At 52.2% G+C, this 15,999-nt stretch overlaps 6 protein-coding genes across 6 annotated transcripts; 1 reads left to right on the forward strand and 5 right to left on the reverse strand.

The window, feature by feature from the left end:
• Nucleotides 1-115: 115 nt before the first annotated feature.
• On the reverse strand, nt 116-945 carry M430DRAFT_56067 (hypothetical protein). The gene is made up of 2 exons (XM_024868582.1): nt 609-945; nt 116-555 (listed from the first exon to the last, which is right to left on the reverse strand). The coding sequence occupies exons 1-2, from the start codon at nt 823-825 to the stop codon at nt 362-364; spliced, it is 411 nt and encodes a 136-aa protein (XP_024723883.1). The 5' UTR covers nt 826-945; the 3' UTR covers nt 116-361.
• Nucleotides 946-1,645: 700 nt separating this feature from the next.
• M430DRAFT_56068 (hypothetical protein) lies at nt 1,646-3,900 on the reverse strand (the record flags this gene model as incomplete). The annotated part of the gene is made up of 3 exons (XM_024868583.1): nt 3,213-3,900; nt 2,621-3,152; nt 1,646-2,536 (listed from the first exon to the last, which is right to left on the reverse strand). Exons 1-3 carry the CDS (start codon nt 3,560-3,562, stop codon nt 1,646-1,648), a joined length of 1,773 nt encoding a protein of 590 aa, XP_024723884.1. The 5' UTR covers nt 3,563-3,900.
• A 2,332-nt stretch (nt 3,901-6,232) lies between these two features.
• On the forward strand, nt 6,233-7,902 carry M430DRAFT_33049 (hypothetical protein). Its single transcript, XM_024866285.1, has one exon. It carries the CDS (start codon nt 6,276-6,278, stop codon nt 7,422-7,424), a length of 1,149 nt encoding a protein of 382 aa, XP_024723885.1. The 5' UTR covers nt 6,233-6,275; the 3' UTR covers nt 7,425-7,902.
• Nucleotides 7,903-8,930: 1,028 nt separating this feature from the next.
• On the reverse strand, nt 8,931-12,293 carry M430DRAFT_200458 (hypothetical protein). The gene is made up of 3 exons (XM_024864206.1): nt 11,944-12,293; nt 9,209-11,825; nt 8,931-9,160 (listed from the first exon to the last, which is right to left on the reverse strand). Exons 1-3 carry the CDS (start codon nt 12,076-12,078, stop codon nt 9,003-9,005), a joined length of 2,910 nt encoding a protein of 969 aa, XP_024723886.1. The 5' UTR covers nt 12,079-12,293; the 3' UTR covers nt 8,931-9,002.
• Nucleotides 12,294-13,049, reverse strand: M430DRAFT_200457 (hypothetical protein). The gene has a single exon (XM_024864205.1). It carries the CDS (start codon nt 12,918-12,920, stop codon nt 12,510-12,512), a length of 411 nt encoding a protein of 136 aa, XP_024723887.1. The 5' UTR covers nt 12,921-13,049; the 3' UTR covers nt 12,294-12,509.
• A 995-nt stretch (nt 13,050-14,044) lies between these two features.
• M430DRAFT_200493 (hypothetical protein) lies at nt 14,045-15,933 on the reverse strand. The gene is made up of 2 exons (XM_024864207.1): nt 15,097-15,933; nt 14,045-15,044 (listed from the first exon to the last, which is right to left on the reverse strand). The coding sequence occupies exons 1-2, from the start codon at nt 15,619-15,621 to the stop codon at nt 14,307-14,309; spliced, it is 1,263 nt and encodes a 420-aa protein (XP_024723888.1). The 5' UTR covers nt 15,622-15,933; the 3' UTR covers nt 14,045-14,306.
• Nucleotides 15,934-15,999: the final 66 nt, after the last annotated feature.

Raw genomic sequence — 15,999 nt, forward strand, 5'->3', positions numbered from 1 at the left:
CTGAGAAACGTGCTGAGTGAGAGATGCGCTGAGTGAGAAATATGCTGAGAAATATACGGACGGAAAAGCCCTTACTTTCTCGTATTCCTTGAGGGCAGAGACTTCAATTGTACTTGCTCAGTCACCATGAAAGGCTCAGTGCCTGATATAACTCCAAACTTCTGGAGCTGCGATTCAACGACAGGACGATGGTATCACTAGTCAGAATATGCCGCACCACTTGGACGAACACATCCTCACGAGATCGTATCAAGTGTACAGTAACAGAACCTCCCTTCTGGGCCTCTATTATTCCACCAGACGCCCATGAACGCACGATCTAGCCCACCTGCGCCTGAAAAGCAACTTCCCTCTTCACCCACTACTTCCGATCCGGATTCGGCATGCCCTCCGCTGACCGACTATTATACTGCTCCCTCAGAAATGCCTCCACTTGAACATCATTCTCCGGCCTCTTAATCCTCTCCTCCTCCTTCCACTCCCTTTTCTCCGTCTCGCAACGCTCAGAATTATTCTGCTGCTGTGATTTGTCGAGTCCGGGGATATACGAACATACTTCTCTCTATCATCAGCCACTGCCCCTCCAGTAGAAGCAAAAGCAAACATACCTTTCTCCAATATCCCCTCCTCCCCGCCCCGCTCTGGCACCGTCGCCTCGCCCAACCGGTCCTTCAGGGCCCCCTTCCGCACCACGTTCCCGAGCGGGTCGCGCGTAAAGTTCTCCGAGTCCTGGTCTGCGTCCTGGTCTTGCGGGGCTATGGCCCGGTCGTAGATGCGCGCGGCACGATCATGTAGCTGGTCTCTGGTAGAGGGTTGGTGTGACATTGTATGCTGGGTGGGTGAGCGCGGGGTACTTGATGGGCCGGGGGTGGTACCGGTTGGGTGGTTGTCGATCAATTGGTATAGATAAACAGATATCTGTTCGTTCGCGGTAGGAAATAGGTAGCGAGAAAAACAACATGTGAATATATACAAGGATAAATATAATAATGGACACAAGTTGCGAATAAGGATCTGATATGGAGGTTAATAAATGATGGAAGCTGGAAATGGACGATGCCCCTTACCCCGCGTGACGTCAGTTCCAGGGATTCGGAACCGGGGAAAGACGACTGATCCTCGTCACGCCTTGAACTTTAAACAATGTCCTTCATGATGATCTGCTTTATCTGATGTTGTTTTCTTTTTAGAGTTAGCTATTATCTGATACTATACGGTGTACCTCCGTATTCCTTTTCGGATATCCATATATGCAGGGATCTGTGAGAGGCTTGCTTTACTATTCGGATATATCCACTTGGACAGGCTTAGCTGGGGGAAGGATGATAGATCAAAACAACAAAGTTATGTTTCAAAAGAAACAGTTTGCTTGTGAAACCCATGAATGTTTTATTGTCGTAACGCTCGTAATGTAGGTCCTTTTTTTATAGCGCCCCCTAGAAAGTTGTGGTACAAGCCAGAATGTATCTCTTTCATAAGGTACAAATGACCACCGTTGTTTCACCAAGCCTGTTCATCGCCCCCCTAGAAAAATCAACTACATAAAAACTTTCCCCCGAAGGGGTTCATGTCTACAGCTTAGCTGTCAAAAAGAAGTGAAAAGGATCCCAGATCGTCGAGCCCATTCTCTTAGGAAGAATAAGGCTTAAGTGGAGACGCCACGAACATGCTGGTGCAGATGACGGCTGCGACGCTTCGTACTGCCGGACTTGGAGTATACGCTCAACGTCAAGCTGCCTCCGCAAGTCTCGGTGGCACCGCCCTCGCAGGTCATGTTGCACTGGCTCTCATCTACAGCTTTGCTGCCGCTCAACTCGTTGCCGCAGAAGCACTGTCCACCGTACTCAGTGCCGGCCATGCTATACCCAGCAGCTTCGCAGTAAGCGACGCACTTCGTATTGGTGACTTCGTGGTTGCCAATATCAGCGAACTCAATACCGGAGAGGGCACGGTTGCCGTTGCCGAGACTGTCAGAGTAGCAGCCATGGTAAGACCAGCCAGCTGCGACGGAAGACGAAGAACCAGGTGTAGAAGCAGGAGCAGCACCAGGCTTAGTCACCGTGGTCCAGATAACTGAGGTTTGGGAGACGTATGATGTAACAAGGGTGTTAGAGCCACCTGCAGCTGCGGGAGGTGCGGTGGGAGCAGCGCCAGCTGCATCAACAGCAGAGGATAACGGAAGTGGCTGAACTGAGGCGGTCTCAGCAACGACCGCAGGGGACGCAACACTTGTAGCGGTGGAGGAAGATCCAACGGTCTCAGCGGTTGAAGGCTTTGCAGCGGCAGAAGAAGTCGATCCAACAGATCCAGATGCTGAATGGCTTGCAACAACCGTGGCAGGTGCAGGTGCCACTTCAGCTACCGGGACTCCCCATTGTCCAAGAGGGTTATTGCCTGGCAACTTGTCCAGAACTCCGGAGATTTGTTCGTCGACGGCAGAGGGGATGTTGCAAGAGGTGCTTGGGTCGTTGAGTCCACCAATCAAGCCAGGGCACTTATCCATCCCGCTGTCTCCTGCATTGCAGTTGTCGATGATCTGCTGTAGCGTATCGACATCTCAGCCAGAAATCTATGTAGTCAGCAAACGAGTAATTGTGCAGGGGGTTGTAGGGGTGCTTACAAAATCAGCGTGGAGACTGTAGCCGGTTGGATCGCCATTGGCAAGGACAAATGGTTGGTTCCCCTGACCCGGTGTCCACTCATTTGCAAACAACGGGGTGTTCCAGTAGACCTCGTAGAAGAGATGAGGCTTGTGTTCCCATCCTTCCGGGCAGTTTCCGTTGGTTGGGAATTGCATGTTGGTCTTGTAGGCGTCGAGGCCTTGGGAGGGGTCGTAGCAAGATGGGAAGTGGATATCTGCACGGAGTGGAGAAGCATACCCATCACAGTCCTGGTCCGGGAAGCCAACACCCGCGCCGGCGTTTCCAGGGTCTTGGATCCCGACTCCATGAAGACCGTCTGAGTCGGTGGGGTACAGGGGCTCGGCAGTGTTCATACGAGGGCAAGTCCACTGGACTGGTTGAGGCGCACCGTCCGAGAGATCGGTGATGGATAGACCACCAGTGGCGGGCGGCGTACGGAGGGATGGGTTGCCAACGACCATGCGGTGGCCGGGTTGGAAAGCGGTGATCTTGTCGGTGGTTGCCTCGAAGCTAGTAAGAGGATTAGCATCGGTTGGGAGGATGGTGGGTTAGGCGTGTGGGTCAGCTCACAAGTAGTACACATTCATGTAGAACATAGGGACGTCGATGAAGCTACCATTCTGAGCATGGAAGTACAACTTGGGGGTCCAGTAATTGCTCTTGTCGTTCTTGACTAGAGACGAAGTGCAGTTCGAATCCAATGCTTGATCATCGGCCATGGTCAAGGCAAAGTTGCTTCCACCCTGCACAGCGTGAACGTGGCTTGAAGGAACCCCGGGGTTGATGATGGGATCCATACGGCCTTCCACAAGAGGTCCTTTGCCATAAAAGTGATTGACGGCGAAGGTGCGTCCTGTAGCCGAGTATGCGGAGGCGCACGCGGCGGACGTGGCCCACAGAGCTGGTGTTGAGAAATGCATGTTGCTGATGCTGTCCCACGATCTGAGGAAGTGGGGGATCCTTGTTGCGGTGAGGAGGGAAAGTGTAGAGTATCGCCGGGAGTACTGTGGATGCTGTTGTTAAGGGTGACGAGGCAGCTGTCGAAGCTGGTTGAATCAAAAGAGTAAAAGTCAAGGCGTGAAGGCCGGTAAGAAGAAAACACACAAGAGCAGCTGGACTCTGGTGAAGTGAAGGAGTGTAGAAGAAAGGAATGATCTGTATCAACAGACGATGAAGGAATAGAAAGGTAACAACGAACAAAAGGAGTGTATGAAGGACAGAGAAAGGGGGGGCGGTGATGGGGTGAGGGTAAGGAAGTGGAGGAGAGGAGGGGAGGGAGAGAGTGAAGTTTATATCAAGATTATCCATATCAGATTCCATCCCATCTTGGGGTCCTCAGAACCCGCGCGGTGCCATCGCTTAGGGGGGGTGGTCTGCGCAGGGGCTGCGGCACGCATTCACTGAGCGCGGAGGACCAAATCATAACCGCGAGCGACACGAAACGAAACGCAAGGCAAGGCAAGGCAGGGCCAGCAGGCAGAATAAAGCCAAAAGCGGCACAACAAGAAGCCAACTCGAAGAGGCGAGGAGTCCCGTGGCACGGTGCAGGGGGGCAGAGACTCAGAGGCTTGATTCTTGGGAGACTGGCGGCTGGCCAGATGCGATAGGATGAGATGTGAGGGATATATCATATGCCTGTAGTATCTGACTTGACCCATAACTTACCCATAACTTGACCTATCACACTTGATGCTTCCTCTGGCCCTGCTCGGCCGTCTGTCGATGATTTGTTTTGACGAGACCGGCTGTTTGGCACCAATCTTCTCCCTTTCCCAGGCATGTTATCAGATATGCCCCTGCAGGCGCTGGCCCTAATCAAACAGACGTTTCATGGGGACGCACCGTAACGCGGGCACGGAATAGCAATATCGGAGATACATGAGATGAGAGATACGGGGTGATATAGGAGTGATATAGGGACGATATACCACCGCAGGGACAATACCTACTCCGTGGGTTGCCTTATGTAAGCAAGAAACGACGGAGTCTAGAATCCAGATGCGCCTCCAACCGCCCGTTGAGCGTTTGCTGACGGAGCTATCTGAGCCACAGTCCTTACACCACTTCCAATAAAGCTTAATTAAGATCAAACAATTAATCAAGAAAATAGGCAAGGAAAACAGGTAAAAAGAGATCCCTACTTGGAAACAAACAATGAGGTTAACAATAAAATAGCATGGAACCAACCAAACAAAACAAGACAAAGTAGATATCAGGAAAACCAGACCTCTGCTGCAGGTAGGATACATACATGCATCACGACGAGTCAGGAATAATGCCATCTTTCACGGCGACAACCACCCTGCAAGGTGGAATCCCTCACAGCAAGGGTCGCCAGACGGAAAAATGCCAGCACCCGATTGACTGATCCAGCGCCTTCGAAACCTGAAACAAGGCCACTACTGAACCGTGGAGGTGCATGTTCCATGATCATATACCCGGCAGATATATCCATACTGTACAATGCATCCTTGCCCGGTGGAAAGCAACCGAACCGTCGAATAATCGCTTGTTCCTGGCGCCGAGGCGGCATATACGTATACATGCAGAAGAGTACATACCGATCAAATGCCCTGTCCTGTGTATGGTATGATACGGGCCAACTCTCGCCCCCCCTTTCTTTTTGCTTTTTAACCCCCCTAGGGCCCTTCTGCTGCGACTCGCTGGGAACGCCTATTGCGGCCACAAAATTCGGAAGACCAGTCTAGATCTTGCTCTGCGTACTGCAGTACAATCCGATGTTATAGGTCCCTGACCAACCTGGGTCCTGTGCCTGTACCGTACGACATTACAACCAGTATCCAGTGTCCACGGTATCCAGTGCTAAAGTCCCCATTCCAGGCCACAATATATGGGCTTGTGTCCTCGCATTCCCTGCCGAGGAGAGGGCGGCGTGGAAGTTGAGACCATGGAAGTGAAGTGACAACGGCCCGTCTCGAGGGTCCAGATCCCCTTGATCGCCACGCTCCCTGCCATCCAACATCCCGGATCCGCAGGGAAGAGAGACCGAGACGCAGTAGTCCGTACGGGGACGGAGTAATTATCCTCGCGAGCCGGCTCGCCGCTCACCACATCTGCTGCCACGCGATCGTTGCACTGTCTCTTTGGATGCAGGCTTTGGCATGGGAAGAGACAATATAGCGTATTCGGTGCGTATAAGACGTCCGTCTTACGGAGACGACGTTGTTGTGCCTCAGTACGTGGCACCGTGGCTGTCATTGACCTGGGGAAGTACTCCGTAGTGCCTCAATTACTAGGACAGTCAAATACTCCCTACCTATACAAGGAGAATCACTAGGTTAAACTATGGGTCTTGGACACAGATAGAATTTGGCACCCAAATGTACCCAGCTGAAGATGTAGCCCTGTTCGAGTCAAATCAGGATTTGGTTTCCAGAAATGATTGCTACTTTGAGGCAAGTAGTTACAAAGAGAGTTTTCAGGAGCTTTGACATACGGGATATCAACCGGTTTGGTGGTTCTCCTTCATACTCTCCCCCGCCACGCTAGGTCGGACTCATCAATCGCACATTACATAAGCAACCCCTCTTCACTCCTCAACGACGAGCAAACTACCACGACAACTATCACCACCACCACCACCACCACCACAGTCCCACCCCTACCCCCAAGATGACTATTCCCGAGAAGGCACCTATCCCCATAACCATTGTAACGGGCTTCCTCGGCTCCGGCAAGACGACGCTCCTCCTAAACCTACTGCCGCAGCTCCTGGCCAAGAACCCCGCCTACAAGCTCGCGCTGCTCAAGAACGAGTTCGGCGATGTTGCCATTGACTCGCAGCTCGCCAGCTCGTCGTCCATCACGGGCGTGCGCGAGCTCCTGAACGGCTGCATCTGCTGCAACCTCGTGGGGCAGCTGGGGACCGCGCTTCAGGAGCTCGCGGAGCAGGTGCGGCCGGACCGCGTCGTGATCGAGACGAGCGGCTCGGCGTTCCCGGCTACGTTGGCCATGGAGGTGAATCGGCTGGCGAGGGAAACGAATGGCGGGTATGTGCTGGATGGGGTGGTGACGGTTATCGATGTGGAGAATTGGAAGGGCTATGAGGATACGAGCTACACGGCGAAGATCCAGGCGAGGTATACGGATCTAGTGGTATTTAATAAGTGGGAGCTGTGTGATGAGAGGCAGTTTGATACGTGTCTGGACAGGCTGGGGGATTTGGAGGTTCAGATTGCGTGGGTGAAGAGTGATAAGGGGAAAGTGCCGGCGGACCTGATTTTCGGTATTGATGGGGGTTTGGCGAGGAGTCTGGGTCCGGACGCGGCTGGAGGGATGGTGGATGGCAATGAGAACCATAGCCATAGCCCCGGCCACGGACACGGGCACAGCCATGAGAAGGGTCATCAGAGCGAGGTTGAAGTGCTATCGATTACTCTGCACGCGGAAGGTTCCGCGGTAGTAGACACAGAAAAGCTTCTAAAGCTGCTGAAGTCTGCGCCAAAAGATGAGGTCTACCGCATAAAAGCAGTTCTTGCTGCTTCTGCAGCACTCCCATCCTCCGACAGTGAGCCCACCGAGGTAGTATCACCAGGCCAAAGCGGAAGATACATTTTGAACTGGGCATTTGGGAGATGGACCTGTACCCCGATGGCGGCGACGGCCGACGAACACGAATCCAGCAGCGGCCTAGTTCTGCGCATGACCATGATCCTCGCGCGGTACGAGAGCACGAAGTGGAAGAAGCGGCTAGAGACAGCAGACTTCCTTGAACTGGAAGGCAATCAGAAAGGTACCCTCCAAGTCGAAAAGATTGCATGACCTCCCCATGAGGAAACGATAATGAACCGCTGGGGAGAGTGTCACGATATATATGATTACGGGAAATGATTTTTATATAGACATTTCGGGAGGGGGCGAATAACGGATGGGGCGTGATATATTATAGACCATATATATAGATTGTGCCCTGCGCGGCACCGGGAGCTGAGACCTCCCTCCCTCGATCCATCACCTATCCTGCTATCCCCCAGCATATATCCAACCAACCTCCGCTACACTACACTAGCTATAAGTAAGCTATCAGCAGTGTATAACTAGCGTGCGTTGACAAAAGCTAGGTAGGAGGACGAGGACGAGGACGAGGACCACTCAACTCAGAGAATGATGCAAGCATTCCAATAAAGAAGAACTTCCTTTCCTCAAGGACATAGATAGACATCCCATCTCCTACTTTCTGTCTGCAGGGCCCCGAGACCAAAAGTTAGTCAGTATTCAAATGGTAGAAAACCATCTAGATATCTTAGATAGATAGATAGATAGATGATATAATCTGGTCCTTTTGATTAAAAAAGAAAAGATAAAAATATAAGATTTTCTTATGAGATGTATGTGTATATATATACCATCTATTCTATTCTATCTCCCTGTGATCCATCGTATACCACCAATCAACACAACATGTTACAAAAACACATCATATGCGTACGAATATCAACGCAGCAGTTCCATTCCATCTTTCTTACAAGCACCGCTCACTTGCTGTGGAATCAAGTCATGCAATATATATATATATATATATATAATGGATTTGATTAGGATGACGAGGCGGATAGAAATCTATTCGCTTCGCGAGAAACCGTTCATCCCTTCACTCTACCTATGAGAAGCTATGTGAGTCTTTCGATTTCACCCGGGTGTTTATTATCACGAGCCAGGGTGGGGAGTTGATTTCGAGATCAAGAGCTAGTAGTAATTCACCGAGCTGAAGGCAGAGAATAGCGAAGAGCGCTCGCTTTACACAACTACAACACCAAGTTCACTAATCCAGATCACACGCCCGTTTCCCATACCGAATCGTGCATTTCTCATATGCAATGGACCTGTTAGATACAACCCCGCGTGCCCTATCTATCCATTCATTTCCGGTTGACCGTTGTCCCATTCTGTAGCATTCTGTTTCTACCCATTCCCAGGTGTCTCGAGAGAAACCACGCAGATCTTAAAAAAGGAAGCCCAAGCCTATGCAACAGGGGTATTCACACACGCCATATGTCACTAGCGCCAGTGCCATCAACGTTTCCCCAAGACGTCCCAACACCGTGGTCCATATTCGGCATTGGTCAAGACCCCCGTTCACCTCATAACGCCGGCCGCCCGAAAAAAGCTCGAAAAAACATACAAGAAAGGGATGAAATTCGTATCCGAACAATAATCATTCATGCCTCTGGTAGAGGAAGGCGAATTGAAATGTGAGTAACGCCGAGCATGCGGTTGGTATGTATGCATTATGGTTGATGCCGTGCTAGAATCCAGTCCAGCTTTCTTTCTGCAGCAGCGGAAAAAGAGCATGCTCTTTTAGGTGTAGTTTTGGTAAGCACGATCAACAACGCCAAGTCCTCAATGCGGCGGCGTATTCGCAATAGTTGGTGTCGTGCTGCCACTATGAGTGATACCAGAATGACGAGGGGACGGCGGCTGAGGTAAGGATTGGTGTTTGGCGATTATGGCCATCTTCTTTCTCAGGGTTGTGAGACGAGTGCGGATCATGGATACGACTGACGAATGTTAGATTGTGCAAAACGAGGCAAGAGAATGGAAGGTACCTTTCAACACAGCCTGTCTATCATCCAGGTTGATGCCATTTACTGTACCGTCACCCTCAACCTTACTCTCCTTGTCTTCTCTCAGGCTTGAGGAGCGCCTCCGCTGAGGAGGAGCCTCATCGTCGCTCTCGAGCACGGCTTCCAGCATTCTAATAGCAGTGACGTACGAGATCTCACAACCAGGAAGGTCCTCATTTGCTATCTCGTTGATGGCTGCAGAACGACTCATCTCCAATGCCCGATCATACATCAACTTCTCAGCAGTAATGCCCGAGTTCAAGATAACTCCGTCCGTAGAAGAAGCTCCGGCAACTCGTGACGCGCTCGTGTTATTGCTTGGATGCCCTGGGTGATCTTCGGGCAATCGTTTTTGAGCCTCGATGAGTTTCAGTCGAACGATTTCCGCCTTCTCAAGGACTTCATTGAAGCGGCTGCGAACCCACTGGACTGCGCTATTGATACGATTGCCAGCTGCAATGCTGGTAGCTGTGTCACATCTCGGCGCATCGCCCGAAGTCTTCCGAGACCACCATGCCCCAGCTATGTCCATCGACTTGGCAAGAAGTGACAGCGCCTTGACGTATAGAACGAGAGCCTCTTCGGATAGAGCAACTACAGCCTCTGTTGTGAGACCCTCATCATCATCTCCTGGCCTATCTTGGGCGGGCCCGCCTAGACCGTGGTCCATAGAGGGTGCTAAGGGGATGAGTTGCTTATATTTGACCTCAGCAAATCCATACACCACGTCGCTCCTGGTGGCAGACTCCTCAATGATGTTAACGGTCCTCTGATCCTCGTCAATCGGTGCACTGGGTCTTCCATCTCCGATCAGGCCGATAGCGCCGTGAGGAGTGGGATAAGTCGGGAAGGGACCGTAAAGCTGAGGAGGGGACACCCCTTTACCAATTAGATGGGGGGACCACCCAACGCCGAAGACTCTAACACTAGCGCCATGGAGAGCCTTTGCAATGGCCGAAGTAGTTGACGGACTGCTGCCAAGCTTTCCGAGTGGGGCCTGGCGCTGTGTCGTCTGATCTGGTCGTACTCCACGAGCGATCTGCACTACACGTGACGGTGAAGCAGGTACTGCACCTGTAATTGAAGAAGGGGAACCCTGTGTTGTATTCCGTCGAGTTACTACTGGCCCTGATCGAGGCGAAATCTGCTGCTGTGCCCCTGACAGTCTAGGGTTCGCCGCCATTTCATCTGCAAACGCATTGACCTCAACTGCTCGTTTCTCCACCAAGACGTACTCTCGTGCGTCACGAACAGCCTGCTCAGCTTCTGCGATTGTTTCCTTTGTCCGCAAATCTGCAGCGGGCTGCTTTGGCTTTGGACCCTCATCAACTGAAGATTGCCTCGAAGGTATTTGGCGTTGGTCTGTTCTCGAAACAGGGTTGAAAGTACGGGCTGGTGGACGACCGCTTTGTGTGCCTTCTGCATTGGAAGCCGTATTTGAAGGCGCCATGGGTGGTCGTTTTTGCTCACGTGAGCTTGGGCGAGCTTGAGGTAAAGGACGAGGAGGGGTTCCCGCAAGCTGCCGTGTCGGGTCTGCTATTTGAGTTCTCGGAGATGGCGGCGCTGGTCGATCACGAGGAGAGGAGGAATGCGTTCGCCCAGCAGTAGGTCTTGCATCTCGTTCGCTCGCAGAAGCCTGCTTACGACTAGTCGAAAGTTGTCGTGATATCGGTATATCTTCCGATCTCGCTGGTTTGACTTCTCGAGGTCTATCATCGCCGACCAGCCCCGGGATTGGATCAACCACACATGCGTGTCGGAAGAAATCCTCGAACGGTATACGTTCCACCGGCGTTCGTTTCAATAGACTCTTGATCAACTCTTTGATGCCTGGGCTGATGACTACCTCCTTTGGGAATTTGATTTGGTCCTCACTCTGCTCGATTTTGCGGAGTAATTCAACATGATTCGTTGCACGAAAGGGGGGTCTTCCAACCACCATCTCGAACAGCACTGTACCCACGGACCACAGATCGGCTTTAGCGTCGTACTTCTCGTACCTGAGTATCTCGGGAGCCATATAAAGAGGAGAGCCGCAGAGTGTCTCGGCCAACGACGTCGAGGGCAACGATCGAGCGAATCCAAAATCGGCTATCTTCAACATTGGCAACGAAGTAAGACCGACCATCGGGATCAAGGCTTCTTTACTCGCACTCATGACCAGGGGGAGATCCTTTGACTGTGCCAAGTATTGAGGCGACGGAAGTAGAAGCATGTTCTGTGGCTTGATGTCCCGATGTATGAAATTCCGATCTCTTAGGAATTCCATCGCGCTTGCCAGTTGCTTGAGAAAATGGCGAACGACGACTTCGTTCAGACCAGCATGAGCTGGCATGGGATATTTCCTGACCATATCTCTCAACGCAGGATTATCGGCCAGCTTCTCTCTCTTCTTGATAAAATAGGACAGATCCCCAAGCTCACAGTATTCCATGACCAAATGTATATGCGTTGACGATTCTCGGCAGTCGATCAAGGCAACGATATGAGGATGATGAAGCCCTTTGAGAATCTCGATTTCGCAGTAGAGGTTGTCCTTCAGCTTCTTGTTGAGCTTCGATAGATTTACCGATTTGATTGCTACAAGAGCTCCGGTGGCCTGCAGGCATGGGGGATCAGCATTGACGTACTCGGGGGGATTCTGGCAACGATGATAGTAGCCCATCAGGGATAGAAGTATAGGAGTGAGAGCACATAGTGGACGATAGCCAACGCACCTTATGAGTACCTCTGTAGACGGTAGCAAAGCTTCCTTTGCCTATCTCGTCCTCAATACTGAATGAACCAACAGCCTTGTCACCCGCCCTCGACCGCCTGGAAGATGACGAGGACGGGGGCGGTGGTGCCGCCATGCTTGCGGGTTTTCGGGCACTGGCGGGTCAAGCTCGAGGTCCTCCTTGGAGTATCACCAGGCAAGATGAGGATACAAGCTTGGCGTGAGTTGGTTCTGCATGTACACTGTGCGTGGCAGATGGTGGGAAGGGAGGGAACTCGGAGAGCCGGCCGGTGGAGAGGATCGTCGCGTTGTGCTAAGCGGCGTCAAGCAAGCAAGGCTCGCGATGAATGGGAGCTCCTCGGGTTGGGAGTGCCTCGATTTTGGGGCTGATGCTTTGGCAGGCAGGCTCTGGGGGAAGTCGAGCTCGGATCGCGGACACGGGGCAGGACAAGGCCAGTAGGCTACTTATAAGGCCAGTAAGGCTGCAGACGACAGTTGGTAGCCGGCTGTGCGAACCGGGGAAGAATGTAACGCAGGTAACGAATGGAGGAGCTGGTTGTGTCGAGCTCAAGTGAATGAGTCGATCGAGCAGCGGTGGGCGAGTTGGGGGGGGGACGTATTAATGATATAAGACGGGGGGAGTGGATGGGAAAGGTTCTTGATCAGAGGGGAGGGATGAGAAGCGGAACACAAGAGTCGACAGGACGAGATCAAGAGTTGTGGTGTCGGGAGGTGAAGACTCGGGAGGGTTGGAAAGATGAAGGGAGAGAGGGAGAGGGAGAGATGGAGCAGATCAGGTAGATACAGTCGGTCGATGGGTAGACTCACATCACGGGTCCCATCCGTGATGTAGGTACGCACTAAGCAGTACGGGGACCCGAGGGCGCGCGCCGGCAGTGAAAGCGGCCACCGTACAATGCATATCCCGAAGAGGAACAGTCGCCCAGTAGCCGGGGGGTGCTTAACCGCAGGGGGCATGTCACCCAGGTGATAATCGTACGGCGGACTGTACGGACTGTACGGACCGTGGTGCGGAGGTATACTTATCTCTGTCCCCTGCCCTGCGATAAGCCTGATAACCAGAGAGGTCAGGACTGAACACAAGAGCAACAAAGCCCACAGGGAGACAAAGGCAAAAGCAATCACGCTCATGCTCAAGAGGTTGAAGATGGCAGCTTTATCGCCATGGCCATCGCCAGCGGTCCGTCAGGCTTCAGGACGGCTGCTACGGACATACCTACCTCTGCTGTCCGGCACCAACTACCTATCTATCACGTCTCATGTCCAATACAGTCACATCCCGGAATCGTCACAAGGAGAGTGGCGACAGCAATGCATTGTCCCTACAGAGAGCACACATCCCCAATGTCTCCGATTCGAAGAGACCACACACTCTTCCTCTTCACGGTGAAGGTCCTGGCCACTGTATGTCCTGTACGTGGCACATTCCCCGGCTGCCGTTCAGTGATGCGCGCACGCGTTTCAGGGTATTGCGATAGGTATAGATAGATTACCTTAGGGAGGCAAGTATCCCTACTATGGTCAAAGGGGACTTCTGGTCTAGACCAATGCGAGGAAAGGCGGTGTTGTGGTCACGTGACCTCTCTGCCCCCGTACCAATCCCTTACCTTAGCTGAGGCCTTGCCCACTTTATTGTCCCGAGATACCCTAGCTATAACTGTTAATCGCATCGATCAATTCGCAATAATAACGAGGTGGATCTTGCAACTTCCATCATCGGCATGAATAATTATATTGAACCGTCGCCTCGACGACACTTGGACAGACGACCAAAGGAGAAGCGCTACGGAGTATCCTCCTGTCCTCCTGTCCGTGCTTAAGACACCGGTCGCTGTTTTCGTTCGACCCTCGACTTTTCAATGGCTGAAATCATTTAGGATATTGATATTGTCTATCAAAATACTCTCATCTATAGCAGTGTGCTCTAAACTCTGCCCGGGACCATCTGTGGTCTTGGTCCATGGTACCATCCAACCCAAAATTCCACCACAACAGTGGAACCTCACTCCTTAGGTCCGGCTTGGTTCATGCTTAACGACTTGGTCCACATCCATAGCCCGACGCTCTTGATATCAATGTGACCCACGGTTCCAATTCGCTTGTCCCCAGATGACCCCGCTCGAGGGTATTCCTTCAAATCTCCAGTCCAATATGAAACGCCCTTCTCCGTATCGTGAATGGCCTAAGCCTCTACTTTGCCCTTCAAGCTGGGCAATTCTTTGACCGCGTCGCTAATGATCTTCAATGAATTCCGAATCTCTTCCTCGCTAATCACCAATGGCGGTGCCAGCCGAATGATGTTCTCATGAGTAGGTTTAGCCTGGTAATCAACAGTGTTAGCATTCATTCCTTGATACCTCCGTGCACGCATCGCCCTACCAGTAAACCCTTGCTCTTCATCAGCATGCATAGATCCCACGCAGAATGGCCGCCTGTCTTTGACTCGTCGATCACGATAGCGTTCAGGAGACCTTTGCCTCGGATGAGCTTGATCATAGGTGCCTTCAGGTCAGCGAGGCCCTGACGCAGTATCTGGCCCAGCGACTCGGCGCGCGCGGTGAGGTTCTCCTCTTCCATGATTTCGAGCGCGCGGATAGAGACTGCACAGCCGAGAGGATTGCCTCCGTATGTCGAACCATGAGTTCCAGGCTCAACGGTGAGCATTACTTCTTTCGAACTAAGCACACATGAGACGGGGTACATGCCCCCTGAGATAGCCTTGCCGAGAGTAACCATGTCGGGTTTGATGTTTGCCCATTCTGAGCACAACATGCGACCTGTTCGTCCAATACCAGTCTGAATTTCATCACAGATCAAGAGAACATTGTGTTTCTTGCACAGCTCGTGTACTTTCGTCAGGTAGTCGTCTGCTGGGACCACCACGCCGGCCTCGCCTTGAATCGGCTCAACGATGAAGGCTGCGGTCTCTTTCCCATGTGCTTCCAGGACTTCCTCGAGGTCGGCAATGTTATTATAGCGGATCGGCTGGTTCGTCGATGGGGATATGGCGCTGATACCAGGAACGTAGGGGCCGTAGTTATCGCGGGATTCAGGATCGGTGGACAGGGAGATCGCAGTGACCTGTTTTCGAGTTAGTGACATCTTGTCCCAAATTCCCAAGGGGATTGCGTACAGTTCTTCCGTGGAAATTTTCGGCAGCACCAAAGACCAAAGCCTTGCCTTGTGGGACACCCTTCACCTTGTATGCCCACTTCCTGGCAATCTTGATGGCCGTCTCGACTGCCTCGGCACCAGTGTTCATGGGCAAAACCATGTCATAGCCGAAAACCTCCCTGACTTTCTCAGCCCACTTTGGGAAGACATCGTTATGGAAAGCGCGGGAGGAGAGGGTAAGCCGTTGCGCCTGTGTGCATAAAGCTTTCACGAGCTCCGGATGGCAATGGCCTTGATTGACAGCGCTGTAGGCAGAGAGGAAGTCTATGTAATGCTTTCCCTCGGGATCCCAAACATTAGCACCTTGGGCGCGGGCAAAGACGATGGGAAGGGGGTGGTAGTTGTGTGCAGCGTATTCATGTTCGGCCTCGATCGCAGCGGCTGTGGAGGTGGCATGGTACCTGGACTTTGGCTGGAATGCTGGGGCAGTAGGCTTGAGAGCGCTGCTATTGGCATCGACGGCGCCGTCAGCGTGTGGTGCCATGGCTATTGATTAATGCTGTCGTATGAAATGGGCGGGGGTAGTTCTCTGTCTTGAGGGGGATTTGGAGCGAGTCCTGTCGTGTGTCCGGTTGTTGTTTTAAGTTTTTGGTGGGTTTGTTGGTGTGGGGGAGAAGAGAAGAAACTTGGAGGGGATGATGTCGACTTAAAGAGGCAGCGCAGGAGTGAAAATGAACTAGACCTTTAAGTGCAAGTAGATGCGGAAGACTCTTGATTTGCCTGTCAGGTGGCCACTTCTGCAAGAGTTTTACTTTGAATCCGTTCAATCTTGCCTTTAGGGGTCAGACGAGGACCGATTCACAAGGCGAAATCCCCTATGCGCAGGTGTAGCCTACACCTCAGCCGTGCGAGGGGTACCGTG

This window comes from Amorphotheca resinae (genome assembly GCF_003019875.1).
Source record: "Amorphotheca resinae ATCC 22711 unplaced genomic scaffold M430scaffold_2, whole genome shotgun sequence".
Taxonomy (NCBI): domain Eukaryota; kingdom Fungi; phylum Ascomycota; class Leotiomycetes; order Helotiales; family Amorphothecaceae; genus Amorphotheca; species Amorphotheca resinae.